General features: G+C 40.5%; 2 protein-coding genes across 6 annotated transcripts; both read left to right on the top strand.

The window, feature by feature from the left end:
• Positions 1-336: 336 nt before the first annotated feature.
• On the top strand, positions 337-6721 carry LOC125890415 (uncharacterized). Its single transcript, XM_049579040.1, has 5 exons — positions 337-451; positions 1792-2160; positions 2736-3044; positions 3665-3772; positions 3879-6721. Exons 1-5 carry the CDS (start codon positions 406-408, stop codon positions 3977-3979), a joined length of 933 nt encoding a protein of 310 aa, XP_049434997.1. The 5' UTR covers positions 337-405; the 3' UTR covers positions 3980-6721.
• A 1540-nt stretch (positions 6722-8261) lies between these two features.
• LOC125890416 (granzyme A-like) lies at positions 8262-21030 on the top strand. Of its 5 annotated transcripts, none has more exons than XR_007449554.1 (6): positions 8262-8548; positions 8741-8876; positions 10003-10141; positions 10849-11124; positions 11220-11971; positions 20165-21030. XR_007449554.1 is itself a non-coding variant. In XM_049579042.1 (5 exons), the coding sequence occupies exons 1-5, from the start codon at positions 8485-8487 to the stop codon at positions 19572-19574; spliced, it is 777 nt and encodes a 258-aa protein (XP_049434999.1). In that variant the 5' UTR covers positions 8263-8484; the 3' UTR covers positions 19575-21030. The 5 variants fall into 5 exon arrangements, 2 of the variants coding, with proteins under 2 accessions (XP_049434999.1, XP_049434998.1); XR_007449553.1 differs by having other exon boundaries at positions 11220-12115; positions 20309-21030; XR_007449552.1 differs by having other exon boundaries at positions 11220-12522; positions 20769-21030.
• Positions 21031-21849: the final 819 nt, after the last annotated feature.

The raw sequence follows: 21849 nt of genomic DNA, 5'->3' as shown, positions 1-21849 counted from the left end.
TTTTAGCACCTCACATAAAAGCTGATCACCTTTCTCCTGGTGTTCAGTTTCATTGTTGAGCCCATTCAAACACCAAACTACACAATAAGCTGTTTTATGTTTACCACTATTATGAGAAAGTTTTTTAAGTGGTGCAACAGTTTAGGGATACCCAAGCAGGTTGTAAATGTGTGTATGGAATTACAATATAGTGGTGACATCAGAGAATCGTTGCGAGGTAATGAAGTTAAAAACTTCCTGAAACAGGTGAGCACACAACATGGGCACTCCCACTTTCTCCACCTCTTGCATCACCCCATAGTGTGAGCCTGTTTTATAAACATCCCAAGGCAGATGAGAGGGAAAGAGGATGTGTTACGTTTTGCAGAACACATTCTCTCCAAAAGAAAGCAAGGATTTTACTGTATGTTTGCCTATGAGACGCAGATTCTGCAGCAACTGGCTCTTCTGGGTAACTGTTGTAACTTTGGTCAAACTTTGACATTGCATTTTATAAGCTGTTTGTAGTTTGAATTACTTAGTTCAGGATTTTACAAGATTATTAAATACAATGACAAATTGTAACAGCTGGCAGTTGATATAATTTTGTTATGTCTAATAAGTTAGAGCCATGCTTGTCGTCATTTTGCATCTCTTTGTAATTGTTTTGTGTGTAATTCTGCTTTTTGTGTCTCTTTGTTGTTTTTGTGTTCTTTTGTGGTCGTTTTGTGTCTTTGTGGTTATTTTGCATCTCTTTGTTATTGTTTTGTGTCTCTTTGTAGTTGTTTTGTGTCTCTTTCTGGCTGTTTTGCATCTCTTAGAGTTTGTTTTCCATCTTTGTAGTTGTTTTGCATCTTCATTTTGCATGTTTGTAGTCATTTTTGCATCTCTTTGTAATTGTTTTGTGTGTCTTTGTTGTTTTTTTTTTATGTTTTTTGTGGTTGTTTTGCAGCTCTTTGTTGTTGTTTTGTGTCTCTTTGTTGTTGTTTAGTGTCTCTTTCTGGCTGCTTTGCATCTTTTTGTTGTCTTTTTGTGTGTATTTTTGCTTTTTGTGTCTCTGTTGTTTTATTATGTCTTTTTGTTGTCGTTTTGTGTCTTTGTGGTTATTTTGCATCTTTTTGTTGTTTTGCATCTCTTTGTTGTTGTTTTGTTTCTCTTTGTAGTTGTTCTGCATCTCTTTGTTGTTGTTTGTTTTGTGTCTCTTTCTGGCTGTTTTGCATCTTTTTGTTGTCTTTTTGTGTGTCTTTGTGGCCAGTTAGTGCCTCTTTGTAGTTTTTTTTTGCATCTCTTTGTTTAGCATCTTTTTGCTGTTGTTTTGCATCTCTTTTGTCGTAGTAGTCGTAGTTTTCTTTGTAGAGTAGATTTGTGTCACGTTATAGTTGTTTTAAATCTCTTAGTAGTTGCTTTACATCTTCGTTGTTGTTTTGTGTCTCTTTGTGATAGTTATTTTCCCTTTTGAAAAACTGCAGCAGAACTAATATTTAACTCACACTGGAGATGGAGAGAGCCTGTGCCAAACTTCTTGTTATTACAGCTTAAAGCAGAGCGATCCTATTGTTCTGATTTAAATGCTTTTACAGATTTTACTGTATTTTTATGAAATATTATTGTAGCCTAAGTATGATATGAGGGAAATAATTAACAAAAACAACAGTTCTATTGGATTTGTTGGCCAGTACTTAATGTTAAAGGACTGATTGTGGTCAAAGGCCCATTCAGCTGTCCATGCACAGGTGCACAGCCATGAAATCAGGCCAGAAACACAGTTAATAACTCAACTATTCTCCCCTCTCTTAATATCCCCTGCCTCAGTGGTGTGCCATGACTTAGCTGTGGGCCAGGCCATCTCCCACCACTTCCTGGTGCAGAGACCTACGTCCTGGTTCAAAGCCCGGGAGTACTGTCGAAAGCATTATGTCGACCTCGCTGTCCTGAGCACAGAAGAGCAATACTTCACTCTCCTCAATGCCACTGCTGCAAGCAAAATGAGCTTTTGGCTTGGCCTGCAGCGTCAGAGTGTGTCCAGCGGCTGGAAGTGGGTGGACGGGGAGGAGCTGAGCTATGAAGACTGGTACAAGATAAACTATGTAGGCCGCTGTGCAAGTTTGGAGGCGATGCTGAAGAAAGACAAGAAACTGCTGGCACGCTACTGTGACGAGCTGCACATGTTTGTCTGTCAGGGTGAGTTAGGCTTCCTGGTTGTACGATTCAGACAGTGGTGCCATTCATTATGTGATGGTATGTGACACCTTGTTTTTTCCTGCTTTTACCTGTCAACCATTATTGATAGAAAAGGGACAGTAGTTCTCACAGAAGCCATTTTGGCATGTCACATTAGGACGTGTAAATAAAAATATCAATAATGGTTGAGTTTCATTTGGCTGCTTCAGTTTCAGGTTTCCTGTATAACATTCAATGTCATAGCCTACTGGACTACATAATATTATAATATTAAAAAACACATAGGAATGCAAAAGATATCCGAATAAAAGAAGATAGTAAGAGCATAGAAAAAAAAGTTACTGATCTGGCTTCATATAGCCACTATAATAACATTAGATTCCTGCGATACTGAATCTTAAAGTAGCCGTACCCTAACCCCAACCACTCATCTCTGTGATGTTCAGTGTCCTACTGTAAGACCTAACTCCAACAACAAGTGGGGAAACAATTGTCCAGGAAACAGACTCCACCACAAGATTACAGGTGTAGGCTGGCCTAAAACTTTTCTCTGACTTGTTCACTCTGACTCACAGGTCCAGTTTCTCCGCAGCTAGTGAGGGTGGACTCAGTGGGCTCTGATCGAGTGATTCTCAGCTGGAACGTCTCAGCATTTATGCAGATGACACCACACTACTACAATGTGACGACATGCACCAACACATGTGAATCGCTCCTTGTCCCATACACCAATGGCTCTGGCTTTATGAACATCAGCATCTCCAACCTGACTTCAGCCACTGAGTACTTCATTGAGATTTTGGCTTTTATTGTTCGGCCTGACAGTGTCACTGATGGAAACGTGACCCTTCAAAGTCACCCAACAGCCTTACAAGTCAAAACAGGTACAAAGGACTCAAATGTAATTCATGTGCTGTGAATTTTGTGTTGCTTTAGGTTTCTTACATAACAATAATAAACACTTTTGGTAATCCATTCATGGGATAATCGGCAATATTCCTTTATTGCAACATCTCAAGGCAGTTGAATCGAACGCAACTGGACTTGGTTTTGTCTTAGAAGACGTTTCACCACCAAGAGGCTTCATCAGTTCATGCTTGTCTGACTAGGCTGGAACTAGTCTGACAAACTGGTGTGGAAGCACCCAGGTATTTAACCTCTGGGGAGGTCTTCACAAGGCCAATGATGTCACTGGTTTGTTAGTGCTCCAATGGTGTGTCAACAAGTTCTAAGACAAAACCAAGTCCAGTTGCATTCAATTCAACTGCCTTGAGATAACTATGACCTGGATGAATGAGAATATCCACAGGCCTTTATTGCAACAAAATGGGTATGGCCTTCTACAATTGGAAGATGGGGAAGAAATAGAGACTCGCTAAAGTAAAATAATGAAAAAATAAACAATTAAATAGTGTTATTAGTCCTACTAAAAACCACCACCACCCAAAACAATCTTAAAAAATGATGGTCTACATGATGCAACATTGTCTTTTCTCTTTCACAGTGGACTCTATTGGGAGGCAGCACAAAGTCATCATCATCATCCTGAAGCTGTTAAAGCTCGTATCTCTGGCTCCTCCACTCTGGGTTTTCTATCAAATCCTGAAAAAAGGCAAGTCTCCCCAATCATATAAAAAATGAATACATAACATACTCCTCATAATACACAGACATGTGAAATATTTATCCTCCACATGTCATTCTTTATCCTTCCCCAGGTGATTTCAAAGAGTCAGATCATGACGTCTTACATGTGGAGCTCTCAACTGAGGAAACAATTGTTGATCTGATCCCTGAGAAAACCAGAGCAGTTGGGTAGGAAGGGAAAAAATAGAAACATGCCTGAGATCGGGGTCCAGGTGACAGAATATTGACATAAAAATGATCCATGAGTCCTATTCATCTTTTGCTTCATTGCTCCATCCTGCTCCATTTTTGCATAAACCAATCTCAGTATTTCCACTAGAATAATTTACCCTGCTGATGTTGTTTAGCTTCTTAGACGCAGAGCCTAGAGGCAGGGTTCACCCTGGACAGGCACCAGACTATCACAGGGCTGACCAATAGATCACACTCACATTCACACCTATGGTCAAGTTAGCATCACCAATTAACCTGCATGTTTTTGGATTGTGGGAGGAAGCCGGAGTGCGCGGAGAAAGCCCACGCTGACACAGGTGGAACATGCAAACTCCACACATAAGGGCTACCCCACACCAGCGGTTATGAAAAACAAATCAATGACTTTTAACGTCCCAGTTCCTGTACTCATCTAACCAATTAGAGCCTTGTTTTGAGATCTGTATTCGTTCACCTTGTTTTGTAGGAACAGGGGTGTCGATGCAAATTTAAAACTCCTGCAGCTGCTTCAGAGTAAAAAAAAAAACTTTCAGCTACACCTTTGAGAGCTCACTTGTTGCACAGAGGCACTACTGAAAGTTGATATGAATCAAAATTTGGATGTTTTTGCATGTTTTGTTTTTGTGGATTAGTTTTAAAACTTTATAGAACAAACTTTACAGCATGCATGCTATACAACAACTAAACACTTAAAATCTTATAACATTCATGTGGCCATAGTGAAACATGTGGGCCTAATTAAATGATAACGGTCTGTTCCTTTACCGTTTCTGTACAGAAACACAGTAAGTGCTGATTTTGATCAGTTTCTTAATGCCTATGACATGGATCAAGATCAACAGAGATGTGAACGTGGGTTACCCACAATATCCAAAGTTATACAACTAAGAAAACTGCTATTTTCTCGATAAATTTTATGTATTTTATGTCCGTTTTTGGAGCTAGTTCTGATAAGCAACTATGATGTTTAACTGTACACAACCTGTGATGGTCCCCCATGTTTATTTACTATATCCATGGAAAGCAGTCAGTAGAAATTTTAGGGTATTTTTGTGTCATATTTTTAAAATAGTATAGGCTGAGCATGGAGCAATAGAGCAAATGATCTTCAGTGGACACGTGGATGATTGCAGTATCACAACATATCCTCACAAAAGGTTTGTATGATATCTAATGAATTAGCGCCCCCACAAATTACATTACATACTTAATGTTAAGTTACACAGATTATGATTAGGGAAGTAAAGTTTCTTTGGTTAGATTTAGGAAAAGAAACATGTTGACTGCCTAGAATAACACCAAATTCACCTGGTTGGTCTCACACCTGTCTCCTGGAGGAAAAACCTGTTGTATGACCCATCCACCACCCCAACCTGCATACTTATGCAGACGACTTATTTCTTTACTTCCGTCAGCGTGTTGGTCATGTGATTGCAGATTTCCAAAGTATTACTAGCTCATGTTTGATTGGAATATATAAAAATTTTGGTGCAGTACTTTTCATAGCTACACAGTACATATGAACAGTGTTGACGTAGAAGGTTTACTTAAAGCTGGGAAACAATGTGTGATCTGCCTTTTAAGGCTCTCCTTTCTGTTAAGATTAAGTTGATCTGTACAACAGAAGTGATTCGAAATATATTCTCTAAATATAATGTAATTGTTAAACTGTAGGTGGCAGTGGTGTAACGTCATGTGACTGCTGCTGAGAAAGAATGCATGCTGTTCACATACAAACTGAATCAGCAGCAAGAAGTAGTATAAGCTTCTTTGTTTTGTTTTTTTTTACTGTTTTTTCTTTTGTTTGTTTGTTTGTTTGTCTGTTTTCATTTTTGTTTGGTCTTTTGGATCCATAATATGACAACTAAAACCTCTCTCAGGGATTATCCACTTAGTTTATTTCAAAGGGCACAAGGTCAGTAAATGTGAATTGGTCCAGAGCTAGCTAAAGGTAAAGTTCATCTGGCCTCCCTGGTCTGATGTTACAAAGGACCCTAAACGTGATCTAAATCCTTAAGAACATTATTTCAATGAAATTATATATGAGAATATTGTAGTTCAAAATTAAATTTCAAAGAAAGCATTAACGTGAATGTGGCAGCAAATTCTAATAGTATTAGTTATGGCATTTAGCTTTATTTTTATTGTTGCACTTTTATGCTTTTATCAACTTTTTGTTTTTATTTGTTTTGTTATTGTTGTTTTTTCAGTATTTTTTTAAACAATATCTAAAATTTTGGCCTCTAACCACATGCTGATCAAATCAGATTATCAGTGTTTATTATCATCATCAGGCCTTTGCTGATATTCATTCATTTGGATGTTTTGGAGCCAAAGCAAAAATTCACATTTCAAACAAGACTATTAAAATTTACAGTATTGTGACACAAAAAGAAATAATTCTCAGCTTTGAAAGCTAAATCTAAAGCACATAGTGATGTGACAGCAATGAACATGTTTATGTTTATATAAACAAAGTATTTGTGACAACAAATCTTGCCATTCTCATGTGCCTCGCACCTTTATCTTTAACTTTTTAAGATCTATGGTGCATTTAGGATAATATATAACATATAACATATGTTTTGGGTATTGGACAGTATTGTATTCTACAGTAGAAATGTATTGTGTAAGCAACTTGTTGCTATCTTCGGTAGCTACTCGTGTAACTAAGTGTCAGATGAATAAATATATACTATAAGATGGTTGGCATGATTATTTTTTTTCATATTTGACAAATACTTAAAGCAAAAGACTCACATTTTGGGAAAGATGCTTCTTTGTTTGCTGGTGGAGAGTTAGTTGAACAGAATAATGTCATTCTTATGTCTGTATGATGAAGCTACAGCTAGATATCTTAGCTTAGCTCAGCTTAGCATAAAGACTGGAAAGAGGGGGAAACAGCTAGCCTTGCTCTGTCTGAAGCTGGTGAAATAGACATCAAAGATGTTTTGCTACAAGTAGGAACTGCAGGAGCTGCACAGGATATGGTGTTTTAAGTTTCTTCTCATGATGGTATCTCGTGGTGGTTAGAGCATCCATTTGCAGCAACAGCAGGTATCTTAAGGTCACAAGCCTTTTGCCCCTTAGCCTGTACCCCTTGCCTGAATGGGGCAGCGAAGACTGATTAGCCTTCATCTGCAGAAGGGTTCCAACTGTGGGCTCTCATCAACCACAACCATCTTGAGCTGGTCTTGACTACCAAGGTTATCTCCCTGCCGGCTTACTTCAGATGTTTGGGCTCCTCAGGAGGCACCCTCAGATGAATGAACCACCTCAACTGGCCCATATTAATGCAAGGGAGCAGCAGCTCTACTCCAGATGTCTGTGCTCCTCACTCTATCTCAAGGCTGACCCCAATCACTCTACAGAGGAAACTTGTATCGTGAGCTCATTCTTTCAGTCTCTACCTAAAGCTCATGATGATAGGTGAGGGTTGGAACATACAGTAGATAGACTAGTTAATCAAAAGCTTTTCCTTCCACCTCAGCTCCCTCTTCACCACAACAGGCTGACATAAAGCCGGCATCACTGCTAATACCACACCAAACTGCCTGTCCATCTCACTCTCCATTCTACCCTCACTCATAAACAATACCCCAAGGTATTTGAACTCCTTCGCTTGAGGGGAGCAAATCTCTCCTAACCCTGAGGGACCAATCCACCGTTTTACAGCTGGGAACCCCTCAGACTTGGAGGTGCTGACTTCCTGACTGTTTCACACTCAGGTGCAATCTGCCCTAGTACGTGCTGGAGATCACGATGTGATAAAACAAACAGAACCACATCATCTGCAAAGAGCAGAAATGCAATAATGAGGTCCTTTCATCCACTGCACCTTAACATCCTGACTATAAATATACCAAAAAGATTTGGCTTTAGGGACAACCCTGGTGGAGGCCTGCACCAACATGAAAACATTCATGTTGGTTATACAAAGACTGGGTGGCTTGTAGCAACGACCCCAGTACGCCATATTCCTGCTGCTCTTCTTTCTGTCCTTGTATTTTTTAAATTTAAAAATCATTCACCTCCACCAGCCTGGTGCCACCTCAACAAATATCTTCCACTTGCTCATGAATTCCTCTGAATCATTATATGAAGTTATTAACACATATTCATTAGTGTAGCTGAAAGGTTTGACAACAGCCTCCAGTTTTAGCTGTTTCACACTGGGCCCACCCGCAGTGAACCGTCTGCACACTGATCATGTGACCTGCTTCACACCACAGCCTGTCAGTGAAATGGTACTAATGACTGGGAAATGACAAAGAAATGCAACCACAAGGCTTCTACATTACGATAAATTGCATTTATTCTCATGTCATACTTGCATCTATTCTGCTGACGCATGCATTTCCACGGTCAGACCACATCCTCGAGCTCAACACATAAAGATGAGTGTGTGCATCGGGGTGGGTTTCAGAGCATTCACCATCACATCAAAGAGAGAGATCAGAAGAAATGTTCTGCCTGAGGGGTTTCACTGTTTTTATCTCTTGTGTTGTCCTCCTCATTGTCCAGCCCAGTGAGTAATCTATTTTATATATCCCAGTCATTTACATCTGATGTCATTTTTATTCATGGAAACATACAGAAAGTAATGCTACTTTCAATATTACAGTGCAGCCAGGGATGTGTTTTATTTGGATGACCACTTACTGACTAATTCCTCTACTCTTTTGTTAAACTGATTAACAGAGTGTGTGTTGTGTTTTAGGTCATGGTTCTGAGATTATTGGTGGGAAAGAAGTGCAGCCCCACTCGATGCCTTTCATGGCTCTGATGGCGAATCCGATCTGTGGAGGGACACTGATCCATCCAAAATGGGTCCTGACTGCCGCCCACTGTGTTGGGTAAGAACAAGACACATACATTTGAAAAATTGTCAAATCTCATGATATGCACAGAAACTAATTTTAATTTTTACTGATGAAAGCTATTATCCACGGGGTTTGAATTTTATGAAATAAAGGTAACCTAATCAGAGACAAAAGCATGTGAAACATATATTGGTGAGACTGTGTTGCATACTCACATGTGTCGAACTAATTTATTCTTGTTTTGAGGTGAGTATATGTCAGTACACCACAGTGGTTTCTGCACTGAGTCATTGTAGGGGGCTGCATCTAGATTATCTGAATGATAAAGGAACAATAACGAACCAAGAGTGTTTCGATCCTAGTACTATTATTGAGATTTAGCTTAGCAAAATGTATTCTGATAGAACTAATTAAAGTGCATGATGGACAGACTTCTGGCAAGGAAGAAAGCAAAAATGTCACTTCGAGAAACCACAAAGGACACAGGATGTGCTCTTGAGCCTTGTGACATTTGTATCTGCACTTAGGGTGAACTTTAACTTGATTTTTCACTTGCACAACAGGATATAAGAGCGATGCCAGCTACGATTCAGATAATGTTATTTTAGTAAACTTCAACCTTGCATCTTTTGTCACTAGTTTCCTCCATACTTCTCGTAGCAAAACAAGCAAAAGATCAAGTTCGAGAGCCACTGCCATCCTGTATGTGACTTTCTGAACAAGTCCATGTCGTCACTGTTGCCATTTTTGTAGAAAATACTCCTTTTAAAGCCTATTAGCCTATTATTTTTTGTTGCACAACCAAAAAGATCAGACCAAAGGAGTCAGAGACTGCAGCAAAAAATGTAGTGTGAAAATAAACATTACATTTTACATCAGCCCACACCCATGTGTCAATTTTGACACTTTCAGTAACCACCACACCATCATATCACCTCTGTTTGAAGACACACTCTCCATTTAACTACCACTGAAGTCCCAGTGCCTAGTTATACTGGAGAAAAGAAGCCATATCCCGACCTTATTATATGTCGTATTTGATGATGCACATGTAAAGATGCAACTGTGATAAAGCAATCATTTTATCATTATTTATGCACTCCTAGCAGATTCAACTTTAGGGCATGTGAACTAATAAAAATGTTTCTTGCTCTTGCAGCATTAAGAAGGTGTTACTGGGGGTACACTCCATTAAAGAAAAGGAAAAGGACTCCAGGCAGGTCATCAGTGTTAAGAGCCATTATCCTCATCCCTGCTTTGATGAAAAAGAAAAGGTCAATGACCTCATGCTGCTCAAGGTAAGGCGAAGCAAAGATGCAACAATCTGCAAAATAGATCTGCTGCAACAGTCTGTAGCTGAAAGTTGTTTTTTTTACCCATAACAATAAAAAATGTTTCAAGAAGCACAGTACATTTAAGGAAGGTGGAAACAAGAAGGCTGGTGGATTCTGACAACAGAAGGAAGACTCAAATGCAGACAAAACATTCCAGGCAAGAAGGTACGATGAGGGGCAATCATGAAAGCTTAAAATAGTATAGGCTTAGAAGTAGGGCAAAGGACTGCAGACTGCAGTCCAAACAGTCAAACGAATCCAGGAAGGGCATGACAAATGAGCAGGCCAAAAAACAGGAATACAGCAGTTTCAGGTGCGTAGAGAGCAAAAACATAGGCATGGAAAAGGGCTGGTTATATACTGTGGGGCTAATGAGGGAACGTGGAAACAGGTTAGCAGGTGAATGAGAGAGTCAGGTGACTGGGACTGGTGGTAAAGTCTGAGGGCATCTGGTGGACGGATGGAGAATGGCAAGTCCAGAGAGTTTCCAGGGAATGCATGGGCCTGGGTGAGGTAAAAGCGCCTGGAGACAGTGAGAAAATAAAAATAACTGCGGCAGACATTGTGACAGGCATTCGTGAAAACCTTCTTTCCCTGTGCTGTGACAAGTGCTAAAGGCAAAACACAGACAGTCAGCATCAAAACACAATGTTTCCTTTCTTAAATTTCAGCTTGCCAAACCGGCGAAGCAAACCAAGACGGTGAAATGTCTCCCGTTGGGTAACACCGTCAAAGAACCAGCAGCTGGCAGCAGCTGTCTGGTGGCTGGATGGGGGAAAACAAACAACGTTGCCAAGAAAGCTTCAGATGTCCTGATGTCTGCCAACGTGACTGTGATCGACAGAGTGAAGTGCAACTCTCCTGAATATTACAATTTTGACCCTGTTATCACCAAAGGCATGATATGTGCTGGTTCAGATGGTAAAAAACAGGTTGACGCCTGTAAGGTGAGTACACTTTGAATTTTTGTGTCAAGGAAGAAGCCACCTTAACTGCTATGTGTGTCTAAAAATGACAAGTTGTGTGTTTGTACTCTCACCAGGGGGATTCCGGAGGACCACTGTTATGCAACGGAGCGCTCGTCGGTGTCACTTCTTTTGGAAAGGGGTGTGGCCAGATTAAAAAGCCTGGAGTGTACTCATTTATCTCAGAGAGTCAACTCAACTGGATGAAAAAGACGATGAAGAAGTCTGAAATGGAATGAGACTTTCTTGTTTGTTACTCTGTATAAAGCTTGTCTATCTTTGTACTTTTTGCTACGTTCACTTTATCTTAAAGGGAAATTTCGGTTTATTTCAACCCGTCTCCTATTGTCCTAAATTTGTTAAAATGTAACCACACTTTGGAAAGCAGAGCTAAATGGTAAACAAACATGGCAGCACACTGGTAAGGTAAGACAACACGTTTACATGTCGTTTTCTATATGTTCTCTTACATTTATCCTAACGATATGAAGCGGTCTTTGTGGAGAAAAAGCTTGTTTAGTGGACTAACTTTGCACTTGAAGGTTTCCTGTTCACTTATTATTGAACAGGTCTGACGCTACTATGTGCCCTGGCTGTATCTAGGCTAATAGCTAACATGCTAACTATTATTTCTATGTCACTAGTCACTTGAAGCAAATTTAGGACGATAGAAGACAGGTTGAAATAAACCGAAACACCATATAGAAAAAGAGAATCGCATCATAGAATTTTTTTTTAAAGCTGTACATCCGCAGGCCAGTCCCCAGAAGATGATGTTGGCAATGTACGTTTCTGCGAACCACAAATACGGTAATCTTGTCATCGTGAGGTTGAGGGGATGGTAGATGGTGTGTTTTAGACGAGACACCTGCTAAGCTGCAGACCACTGTTCGAAACCAACAAACAGCGAAACCATGTGTGGTTTACCAAGTCATTGCTGTTTTTCCAGCTGCTTTTTAGGCTCCAAATGTGGGTGCTGTCTAAGGATCTGTCACTGTGTTTCAAGTACCTTTTTAGGCATGAAAGTGGCTGTTTTTCATCAAGATCTCGTTGCTTTTCCTGCTGGGATAGTGTCAGAATAGCAATGATATTTTCCCACCACAACCAAGGCTTTTTTTGGCCTAACCCGAACCACACACTAACCTCAGCATTGTTGAAACGTAAAGTTTGAGCGTATCCACTATTTAATAACACGTTAATTTAACGTATCAGTGGTTTACAGACTCATTCAATGCCAGCATTTTTTCTGTCTTTTTCTGGGGTGACACCAAAGAGCTAAGATGAAAGCAAAGAATCAAACAAACCGCTTCACCACTTCCTTCATCAAACGCTTTAACTGACATTGAGGCTTCAGCTTTGTGGAAAGATTTTATGCTAAAGGTTAATTCTTGGGCACATTATTCCTCATTATTGATTCATATTGTTACTGCATGAAACCTTCAAATAAATGACATTTTCTACTATCTTTAAGGTAGATACATATTTCTGTCTTTTTGTATGACTCTGTCTCTCATTGCATTTTCATGACAGTGGCTAGAGCACAGTAATTTCACACCTTCATGGCATCACAGATTTGTGTTTCAGTTCTCTGGTTTCAAGTCGTGAGAGCAGCGTCCAAATTAAAAACCTTTGATGTCTCATAAACATGACAGAGCGTTTTCTTTTTTTGACTTTCTCCTCTGTAGGTCATGTGACTGTAGATGAAACTAAAATGCTTCATGCATGTCAGTAATGTCAATGCAGAGAACATTAAAGGGATAGTGCACCCAAAAATGAAAATTCAGACATTAGGCCTATCTACTCACCCATATGCCGACGGAGGCCCTGGTGAAGTTTTAGAGTCCGGTGATGCATGGTCTCTGAAGAGCATTAAGGCCCATTTATGCTCCCTTTATGTATGAAAATGTATACGTCCGTTTCACACGATGTTACCGTCACTGCCCACATACTTCCATGCGCCCTTTACGTTGGCATGGATGTTAACCAATATATCCACCAGGAGACAGTCCAGCGTCAAAAGTTTATGACAACAGCAAACTCAAAAACAGACATGGCGACTGTGGAGGAGATATTGATAATGTACCTCTTGCATAAAAGACAAAAACAGAGGCAGCGTTGTAGGAGGCGGTGGTCAGTGAGGCTGTTAAATACATCGCGACTGGAGGACGGAGAATTCTTTTCTCTAGTACTGCTGATGAGAGAAATTGAATTGTTATTTCTTCTTCGTGTCTCACTAGAGCTATTTATCGGGTAGTGACAACAACACTGCTCCCACGGTTCCCAGTGGTACTGCTCCGTTTGGCCCGTATCTGTAAGCTTTATGGAAACGTGCAGAAATACGGACGAAATGAATGCGGAGCACGGACAGAAGGCTCCATCCGTATCTGTATCCGTATCCGTATTTAACGTTGAGCATAAATGGGCCTATAGTCTCGTCAGTACTGATGTCCAGATTCTCAAGTGGAGGCATAATTCCCAGTCTGAGCAGCAGAGACTTTCCACATCCGTTGGCATTGCTTTGCATTTGAAACCACTACACCACCAGGTTTCCAGTGCTCGACTCCGGTATTCTGTGGCTGGCTGAGACTCATGAGCTGCCTGCTTCATCCAGTAGTCTGAGTTCCGTCCGTATACTCGGGCTCAAACAAATACGGCTCAACAAAGAAATGCTGTTCCTCCTCAGTTTCAAAGTCTTCAGACATGTTGGGCTGCCTTTTGCGAAAAGACCGTAGTGCAAATTATCTTTTAGCACTGTGGTTACCGTTGTCCCTCCCTGAGGTGCACGTGTCACGTGATGTAAACACAGGTAAGCAAAGCTCATGCTCTCACTGGTCTCGCGCAAGCGCACACATGTGAGCGCGGAGCACAGAGAAGCAGTCAGAGCTACAGGCTACAGTGAGGCTAAAAACAGAGTTCACATGACGTTTTTCCAAACAACTTTTTATGTCAGGGCTGCAGCACACTTGGATCACTACGGATGAGCAGTATGGAGATACTTTGTGGATTCAATTTTGTGTTCTTGGACGTTAGTCTGGAGCGCTGTCTGCCATTAGGTGTGCTAGCCGCTCCCCCCGCCGATCTCCGCAAGGGGTTTGAGGACTCTAAAACTTCACCAGGGCCTCCATCGGCATATGGGTGAGTAGATAATGGCTGAATTTTCATTTTTGGGTGCACTATCCCTTTAAGCTCTGAACCATAAGGAGAAAAAAAAGATCTTGCTGATGGTGTACTTGCTCAGATCACAAGAGACAAATTCACACGTCGTCTTTAAAGACCCCTGACAGGAAACGTGCAACATGTCACACAAGTGTTGCAAAAGTGCCTTTAATCAAATACTGAAGGAGACATTAACAGTGAACACACATCAAACACATTCAAAGGAAATGTTTGCCGTTGTAATCAAATCTGGCACAGTAACATTTTTGGAGGAATTATTCATCAGCTTCTTTGTCTCTTATCTTAAATATTGCTGTTCTCTTTCATTACTGTGTGCTAAAGGAACCCATTTGTCTCTGCAATATTTGCTCCCCACTTTAAATTTTTGTGGGCTTTTCCTGTCACACAGAATTCAGCTTAGACTGCCAGTTACATCTACTGTACACATGCAGTCCTCACGACCTGGGACTTATTGTAAATGTGGCATTGATGCTCAGTTTTCATGCTGCATCACTAGGTGGTGCTCTCTGCTGGAGTTGAGGAGCAGTAATACAGAGAGGAGATGTCACTCAGATTAGAGTCGAGATTATTTCACTTTACAGAACTGAAAATAACTTTAATCAAAAAACCTAGCTCTGATAATAACAGATAATAGAAAATGTCATGTTTATTGTTTGTTTGTTTTAGCTTTGTTACATGAATACCTGGTCTTCCTGAAATCCACATTTATAATAGTTCAGTAAAAATGGTACACATGAGACAAAACTGACAATATAGCTTCAAAACATATCCATTACAAAAACATGGCTGTACATCTGTGGTTTCCAACCCTTAGCTTTGGGATCCCTGAAGAGGTAAAATGGCCCATTAATTCACAAGTTGGGACAAGGAAGCAAAGGTTAGAGGAAAGTCTGAAAAGATCAACACAAATTTGTGAAGCAGAAAGATTTTCTTTGTAATTTTCCTATCCTGTTCATGACCTGCAGAAGGGTTCCAACTGTGGGCTCTCATCAACAACAACCATCTTGAGCTGGTTTCGACTCCCAAGGTTATCTCCCTGCTGGCTTACTTCAGATGTCTGGGCTCCTCAGGAGGCATCCTCAGATGGACGAACCACCTCAACTGGCCCATATTAATGCAAGGGAGCAGCAGCTCTACTCCAGATGTCTGTGCTCCTCACTCTATCTCAAGGCTGACCCCAATCACTCTACAGAGTAAACTCATTTTGGTTCCTTGTTAAGGGAGCTCATTCTTTCAGTCTCTACCTAAAGCTCATGATGATAGGTGAGGGTTGGAACATACAGTAGATAGACTAGTTAATCAAAAGCTTTTCCTTCCACCTCAGCTCCCTCTTCACCACAACAGGCTGACATAAAGCCGGCATCACTGCTAATACCACACCAAACTGCCTGTCCATCTCACTCTCCATTCTACCCTCACTCACTCTAAACAAGACCCCAAGATATCTGAACTCCTTCGCTTGAGGGGAGCAAGTCTCTCCTAACCCTGAGGGACCAATCCACCGTTTTACAGCTGCGAACCCCTCAGACTTGGAGGTGCTGACTTCCTGACTGTTTCACACTCAGCTGCAAATCGCCCTAGTACGTGCTGGAGATCACGATGTGATAAAACAAACAGAACCACATCATCTGCAAAGAGCAGAAATGCAATAATGAGGTCCTCTCATCCACTGCACCTTAACATCCTGACTATAAATATACCAAAAAGATTTGGCTTTAGGGACAACCCTGGTGGAGGCCTGCACCAACATGAAAACATTCATGTTGGTTATACAAAGACTGGGTGGCTTGTAGCAACGACCCCAGTACCCCATATTCCTGCTGCTCTTCTTTCTGTCCTTGTATTTTTTAAATTTAAAAATCATTCACCTCCACCAGCCTGGTGCCACCTCAACAAATATCTTCCACTTGCTCATGAATTCCTCTGAATCATTATGAAGTTATTAACACATATTCATTAGTGTAGCTGAAAGGTTTGACAACAGCCTCCAGTTTTAGCTGTTTCACACTGGGCCCACCCGCAGTGAACCGTCTGCACACTGATCATGTGACCTGCTTCACACCACAGCCTGTCAGTGAAATGGTACTAATGACTGGGAAATGACAAAAAAATGCAACCACAAGGCTTCTACATTACGATAAATTGCATTTATTCTCATGTCATACTTGCATCTATTCTGCTGACGCATGCATTTCCACGGTCAGACCACATCCTCGAGCTCAACACATAAAGATGAGTGTGTGCATCGGGGTGGGTTTCAGAGCATTCACCATCACATCAAAGAGAGAGATCAGAAGAAATGTTCTGCCTGAGGGGTTTCACTGTTTTTATCTCTTGTGTTGTCCTCCTCATTGTCCAGCCCAGTGAGTAATCTATTTTATATATCCCAGTCATTTACATCTGATGTCATTATTATTCATGTAAACATACAGAAAGTAATGCTACTTTCAATATTACAGTGCAGCCAGGGATGTGTTTTATTTGGATGACCACTTACTGACTAATTCCTCTACTCTTTTGTTAAACTGATTAACAGAGTGTGTGTTGTGTTTTAGGTCATGGTTCTGAGATTATTGGTGGGAAAGAAGTGCAGCCCCACTCGATGCCTTTCATGGCTCTGATGGCGAATCCGATCTGTGGAGGGACACTGATCCATCCAAAATGGGTCCTGACTGCCGCCCACTGTGTTGGGTAAGAACAAGATACATACATTTTACTGATGAAAGCTATTATCCACGGGGTTGGAATTTTATGAAATAAAGGTAACCTAATCAGAGACAAAAGCATGTGAAACATATATTGGTGAGACTGTGTTGCATACTCACATGTGTCAAACTAATTTATTCTTGTTTTGAGGTGAGTATATGTCAGTACACCACAGTGGTTTCTGCACTGAGTCATTGTAGGGGGCTGCATCTAGATTATCTGAATGATAAAGGAACAATAACGAACCAAGAGTGTTTCGATCCTAGTACTATTATCGAGATTTAGCTTAACAAAATGTATTCTGATAGAACTAATTAAAGTGCATGATGGACAGACTTCTGGCAGGGAAGAAAGCAAAAATGTCACTTCGAGAAACCACAAAGGACACAGGATGTGCTCTTGAGCCTTGTGAGATTTGTATCTGCACTTAAGGTGAACTTTAATTTGATTTTTCACTTGCACAACAGGATATAAGAGCGATGCCAGCTACGATTCAGATAATGTTATTTTAGTAAAATTCCAACTTGCATGTTTTGTCACTAGTTTCCTTGATATTTCTCGTAGCAAAACAAGCAACACTTTCAGTAACCACCCTAACACCACACCATCATATCACCTCTGTTTGAAGACAAACTCTCCATTTAACTACCACTGAAGTCCCAGTGCCTAGTTATACTGGAGAAAAGAAGCCATATCCCGACCTTATTATATGTCGTATTTGATGATGCACATGTAAAGATGCAACTGTGATAAAGCAATCATTTTATCATTATTTATGCACTCCTAGCAGATTCAACTTTAGGGCATGTGAACTAATAAAAATGTTTCTTGCTCTTGCAGCATTAAGAAGGTGTTACTGGGGGTACACTCCATTAAAGAAAAGGAAAAGGACTCCAGGCAGGTCATCAGTGTTAAGAGCCATTATCCTCATCCCTGCTTTGATGAAAAAGAAAAGGTCAATGACCTCATGCTGCTCAAGGTAAGGCGAAGCAAAGATGCAGCAATCTGCAATCTAGGAAGTTTATTCAAGACTGAGAAACATATATGGAGCAATTTGTTTGAAGTTAATATCTAAGATTGTTTAAAGATGCCAGACTGCACATCAAATTTAATCCAAGTCAAATCATTGTCAATGCAAAGGCAGGCAGCTGCATATCTTAAATGCTTACTGGCATTTTTCTCCAAATATAGACAACATCCAAAATCAGGTCAAAGTGATTCAACTTGAACAAACCAGCCTTGTAATGATAGATCTGCTGCAACAGTCTATAGCTGAGAGTTGTTTTTTTACCCATAACAATAAAAAATGTTTCAAGAAGCACAGTACATTTAGGGAAGGTGGAAACATTTTCAAGCACTCATGGGCTTCTAAATGCACATTATATGTCTGACAAGCAAAAAGAAAGGTACAAAAGATTTAAAAAAGAAAGAAACAAGAAGGCTGGTGGATTCTGACAACAAAAGGAAGACTCAAATGCAGACAAAACACACCAGGCAAGCAGGTGTAATGAAGGGAAATTTACTGAAAGCTTAAGACAATATAGGCTTAGAAGTAGGGAAAATGATTGCAGTCCAAACAGTCAAACACACCCTGGAGGGGCTCGACAAGTAAGCAGGCCAAAAAAACGAGGAACAGGTAACAGGGAAAACCAGGAATACATCAGGTTCAGGTGGGTAGAAAGCAAAAACATGAGTGGAAATGGACTAGTTATATACTGTGGGGCTGATGAGGGAAAGTGGAAACAGGTTAGCAGGTGAATGAGAGAGTCAGGTGACTGGGACTGGTGGTAAAGTCTGGTGGACGGATGGAGAATGGCAAGTCCAGAGAGTTTCCAGGGAATGCATGGGCCTGGGTGAGGTAAAAGCGCCTGGAGACAGTGAGAAAATAAAAATAACTGCGGCAGACATTGTGACAGGCATTCGTGAAAACCTTCTTTCCCTGTGCTGTGACAAGTGCTAAAGGCAAAACACAGACAGTCAGCATCAAAACACAATGTTTCCTTTCTTAAATTTCAGCTTGCCAAACCGGCGAAGCAAACCAAGACGGTGAAATGTCTCCCGTTGGGTAACACCGTCAAAGAACCAGCAGCTGGCAGCAGCTGTCTGGTGGCTGGATGGGGGAAAACAAACAACGTTGCCAAGAAAGCTTCAGATGTCCTGATGTCTGCCAACGTGACTGTGATCGACAGAGTGAAGTGCAACTCTCCTGAATATTACAATTTTGACCCTGTTATCACCAAAGGCATGATATGTGCTGGTTCAGATGGTAAAAAACAGGTTGACGCCTGTAAGGTGAGTACACTTTGAATTTTTGTGTCAAGGAAGAAGCCACCTTAACTGCTATGTGTGTCTAAAAATGACAAGTTGTGTGTTTGTACTCTCACCAGGGGGATTCCGGAGGACCACTGTTATGCAACGGAGCGCTCGTCGGTGTCACTTCTTTTGGAAAGGGGTGTGGCCAGATTAAAAAGCCTGGAGTGTACTCGTTTCTCTCAGAGAGTCAACTCAACTGGATGAAAAAGACGATGAAGAAGTCTGAAATGGAATGAGACTTTCTTGTTTGTTACTCTGTATAAAGCTTGTCTATCTTTGTACTTTTTGCTACGTTCACTTTATCTTAAAGGGAAATTTCGGTTTATTTCAACCCGTCTCCTATTGTCCTAAATTTGTTAAAACGTAACCACACTTTGGAAAGCAGAGCTAAATGGTAAACAAACATGGCAGCACACTGGTAAGGTAAGACAACACGTTTACATGTCGTTTTCTATATGTTCTCTTACATTTATCCTAACGATATGAAGCGGTCTTTGTGGAGAAAAAGCTTGTTTAGTGGACTAACTTTGCACTTGAAGGTTTCCTGTTCACTTATTATTGAACAGGTCTGACGCTACTATGTGCCCTGGCTGTATCTAGGCTAATAGCTAACATGCTAACTATTATTTCTATGTCACTAGTCACTTGAAGCAAATTTAGGACGATAGGAGACAGGTTGAAATAAACCGAAACACCATATAGAAAAAGAGAATCGCATCATAGAATTTTTTTTTAAAGCTGTACATCCGCAGGCCAGTCCCCAGAAGATGATGTTGGCAATGTACGTTTCTGCGAACCACAAATACGGTAATCTTGTGATCGTGAGGTTGAGGGGATGGTAGATGGTGTGTTTTAGACGAGACGCCTGCTAAGCTGCAGACCACTGTTCGAAACCAACAAACAGCGAAACCATGTGTGGTTTACCAAGTCATTGCTGTTTTTCCAGCTGCTTTTTAGGCTCCAAATGCAGGTGCTGTTTAAGGATCTGTCACTGTGTTTCAAGTACCGTTTTAGGCATGAAAGTGGCTGTTTTTCACCAAGACCTCACTGCTTTTCCTGCTGGGATAGTGTCAGAAAAAGCGGTTGTTTTCTGTAGAGACATTGCTGCTTTTCTAGATGAGATTGTGCCCCCAAACATGATATTTTCCCACCACAACCAAGACTTTTTGTGGCCTAAACCTAACCACACACTAACCTCAGCATTGTTGAAACGTAAAGTTTGAGCGTATCTACTATTTAATAACACGTTAATTTAACGTATCAATGGTTTGCAGACTCATTCAATGTCAGCATTTTTTGTCTTTTTCTGGGGTGACACCAAAGAGCTAAGATGAAAGCAAAGAATCAAACAAACCGCTTCACCACTTCCTTCATCAAACACTTTAACTGACATTGAGGCTTCAGCTTTGTGGAAAGATTTTATGCTAAAGGTTCATTCTTGGGCACATTATTCCTCATTATTGATTCATATTGTTACTGCATGAAACCTTCAAATAAATGACATTTTCTACTATCTTTAAGGTAGATACATATTTCTATCTTTCATTCTTTTTATGGCTGTCGCATTTTCATGACAGTGGCTAGAGTACAGTAATTTCACACCTTCATGGCATCACAGATTTGTGTTTCAGTTCTCTGGTTTCAAGTCGTGAGAGCAGCGTCCAAATTAAAAACCTTTGATGTCTCAGTAAACATGACAGAGTGTTTTCTTTTTTTGTCTTTCTCCTCCGTAGGTCACGTGACTGTAGATTCAATGCAGAGAACATTATGTTCTGAATCATAAGGTGGAAAAAAAAAGATCTTGCTGATGGTGTACTTGCTCAGACCACAAGAGACAAATTCACACATCGTCTTTAAAGACCCCCGACAGGAAACGTGCAACATGCCACACAAGTGTTGCAAAAGTGCCTTTAATCAAATGCTGAAGGAGACGTTAACAGTGAACACACATCAGACACATTCAAAGGAAATGTTTGCCATTGTAATCAAATCTGGCACAGTAACATATTTGGAGGAATTATTCATCAGCTTCTTTGTCTCTTATCTTAAATATTGCTGTTCTCTTTCATTACTGTGTGCTAAAGGAACCCATTTGTCTCTGCAATATTTGCTCCCCACTTTAAATTCTTGTGGGCTTTTCCTGTCACACAGAATTCAGCTTAGACTGCCAGTTACATCTACTGTACACATGCAGTCCTCACGACCTGGGACTTATTGTAAATGTGGCACTGATGCTCAGTTTTCATGCTGCATCACTAGGTGGTGCTCTCTGCTGGAGTTGAGGAGCAGTAATACAGAGAGGAGATGTCACTCAGATTAGAGTCGAGATTATTTCACTTTACAGAACTGAAAATAACTTTAATAATTAAAAAACCTAGCTCTGACAGTAACATATAATAGAAAATGCCATGTTTATTGTTTGTTTGTTTTTTATCTTAAGTAGCTTTGTTACATGAATACCTGGTCTTCCTGAAATCCACATTTACAATAGTTCAGTAAAAATGGTACACA

Source organism: Epinephelus fuscoguttatus, linkage group LG6, assembly GCF_011397635.1.
Source record: "Epinephelus fuscoguttatus linkage group LG6, E.fuscoguttatus.final_Chr_v1".
Taxonomy (NCBI): Eukaryota; Metazoa; Chordata; class Actinopteri; order Perciformes; family Serranidae; genus Epinephelus; species Epinephelus fuscoguttatus.
The sequence above is the reverse complement of the archived record's forward strand: the minus strand, read 5'-3'. Positions and strand labels throughout refer to the sequence as shown.

Bases quoted from the DNA above. Each gene is read 5' to 3' on its own strand.
- LOC125890415 (XM_049579040.1), top strand. From the start codon at position 406: ATGTTTGCCTATGAGACGCAGATTCTGCAGCAACTGGCTCTTCTGG. The intron at 452-1,791 runs GTAACTGTTGTA...CCCCTGCCTCAG, and splicing joins GCAGCAACTGGCTCTTCTGG to TGGTGTGCCATGACTTAGCT. The intron at 2,161-2,735 runs GTGAGTTAGGCT...TCTGACTCACAG, and splicing joins GCACATGTTTGTCTGTCAGG to GTCCAGTTTCTCCGCAGCTA.
- LOC125890416 (XM_049579042.1), top strand. From the start codon at position 8,485: ATGTTCTGCCTGAGGGGTTTCACTGTTTTTATCTCTTGTGTTGTCCTC. The intron at 8,549-16,874 runs GTGAGTAATCTA...GTTGTGTTTTAG, and splicing joins CCTCCTCATTGTCCAGCCCA to GTCATGGTTCTGAGATTATT. The intron at 19,318-19,412 runs GTGAGTACACTT...TACTCTCACCAG, and splicing joins AACAGGTTGACGCCTGTAAG to GGGGATTCCGGAGGACCACT.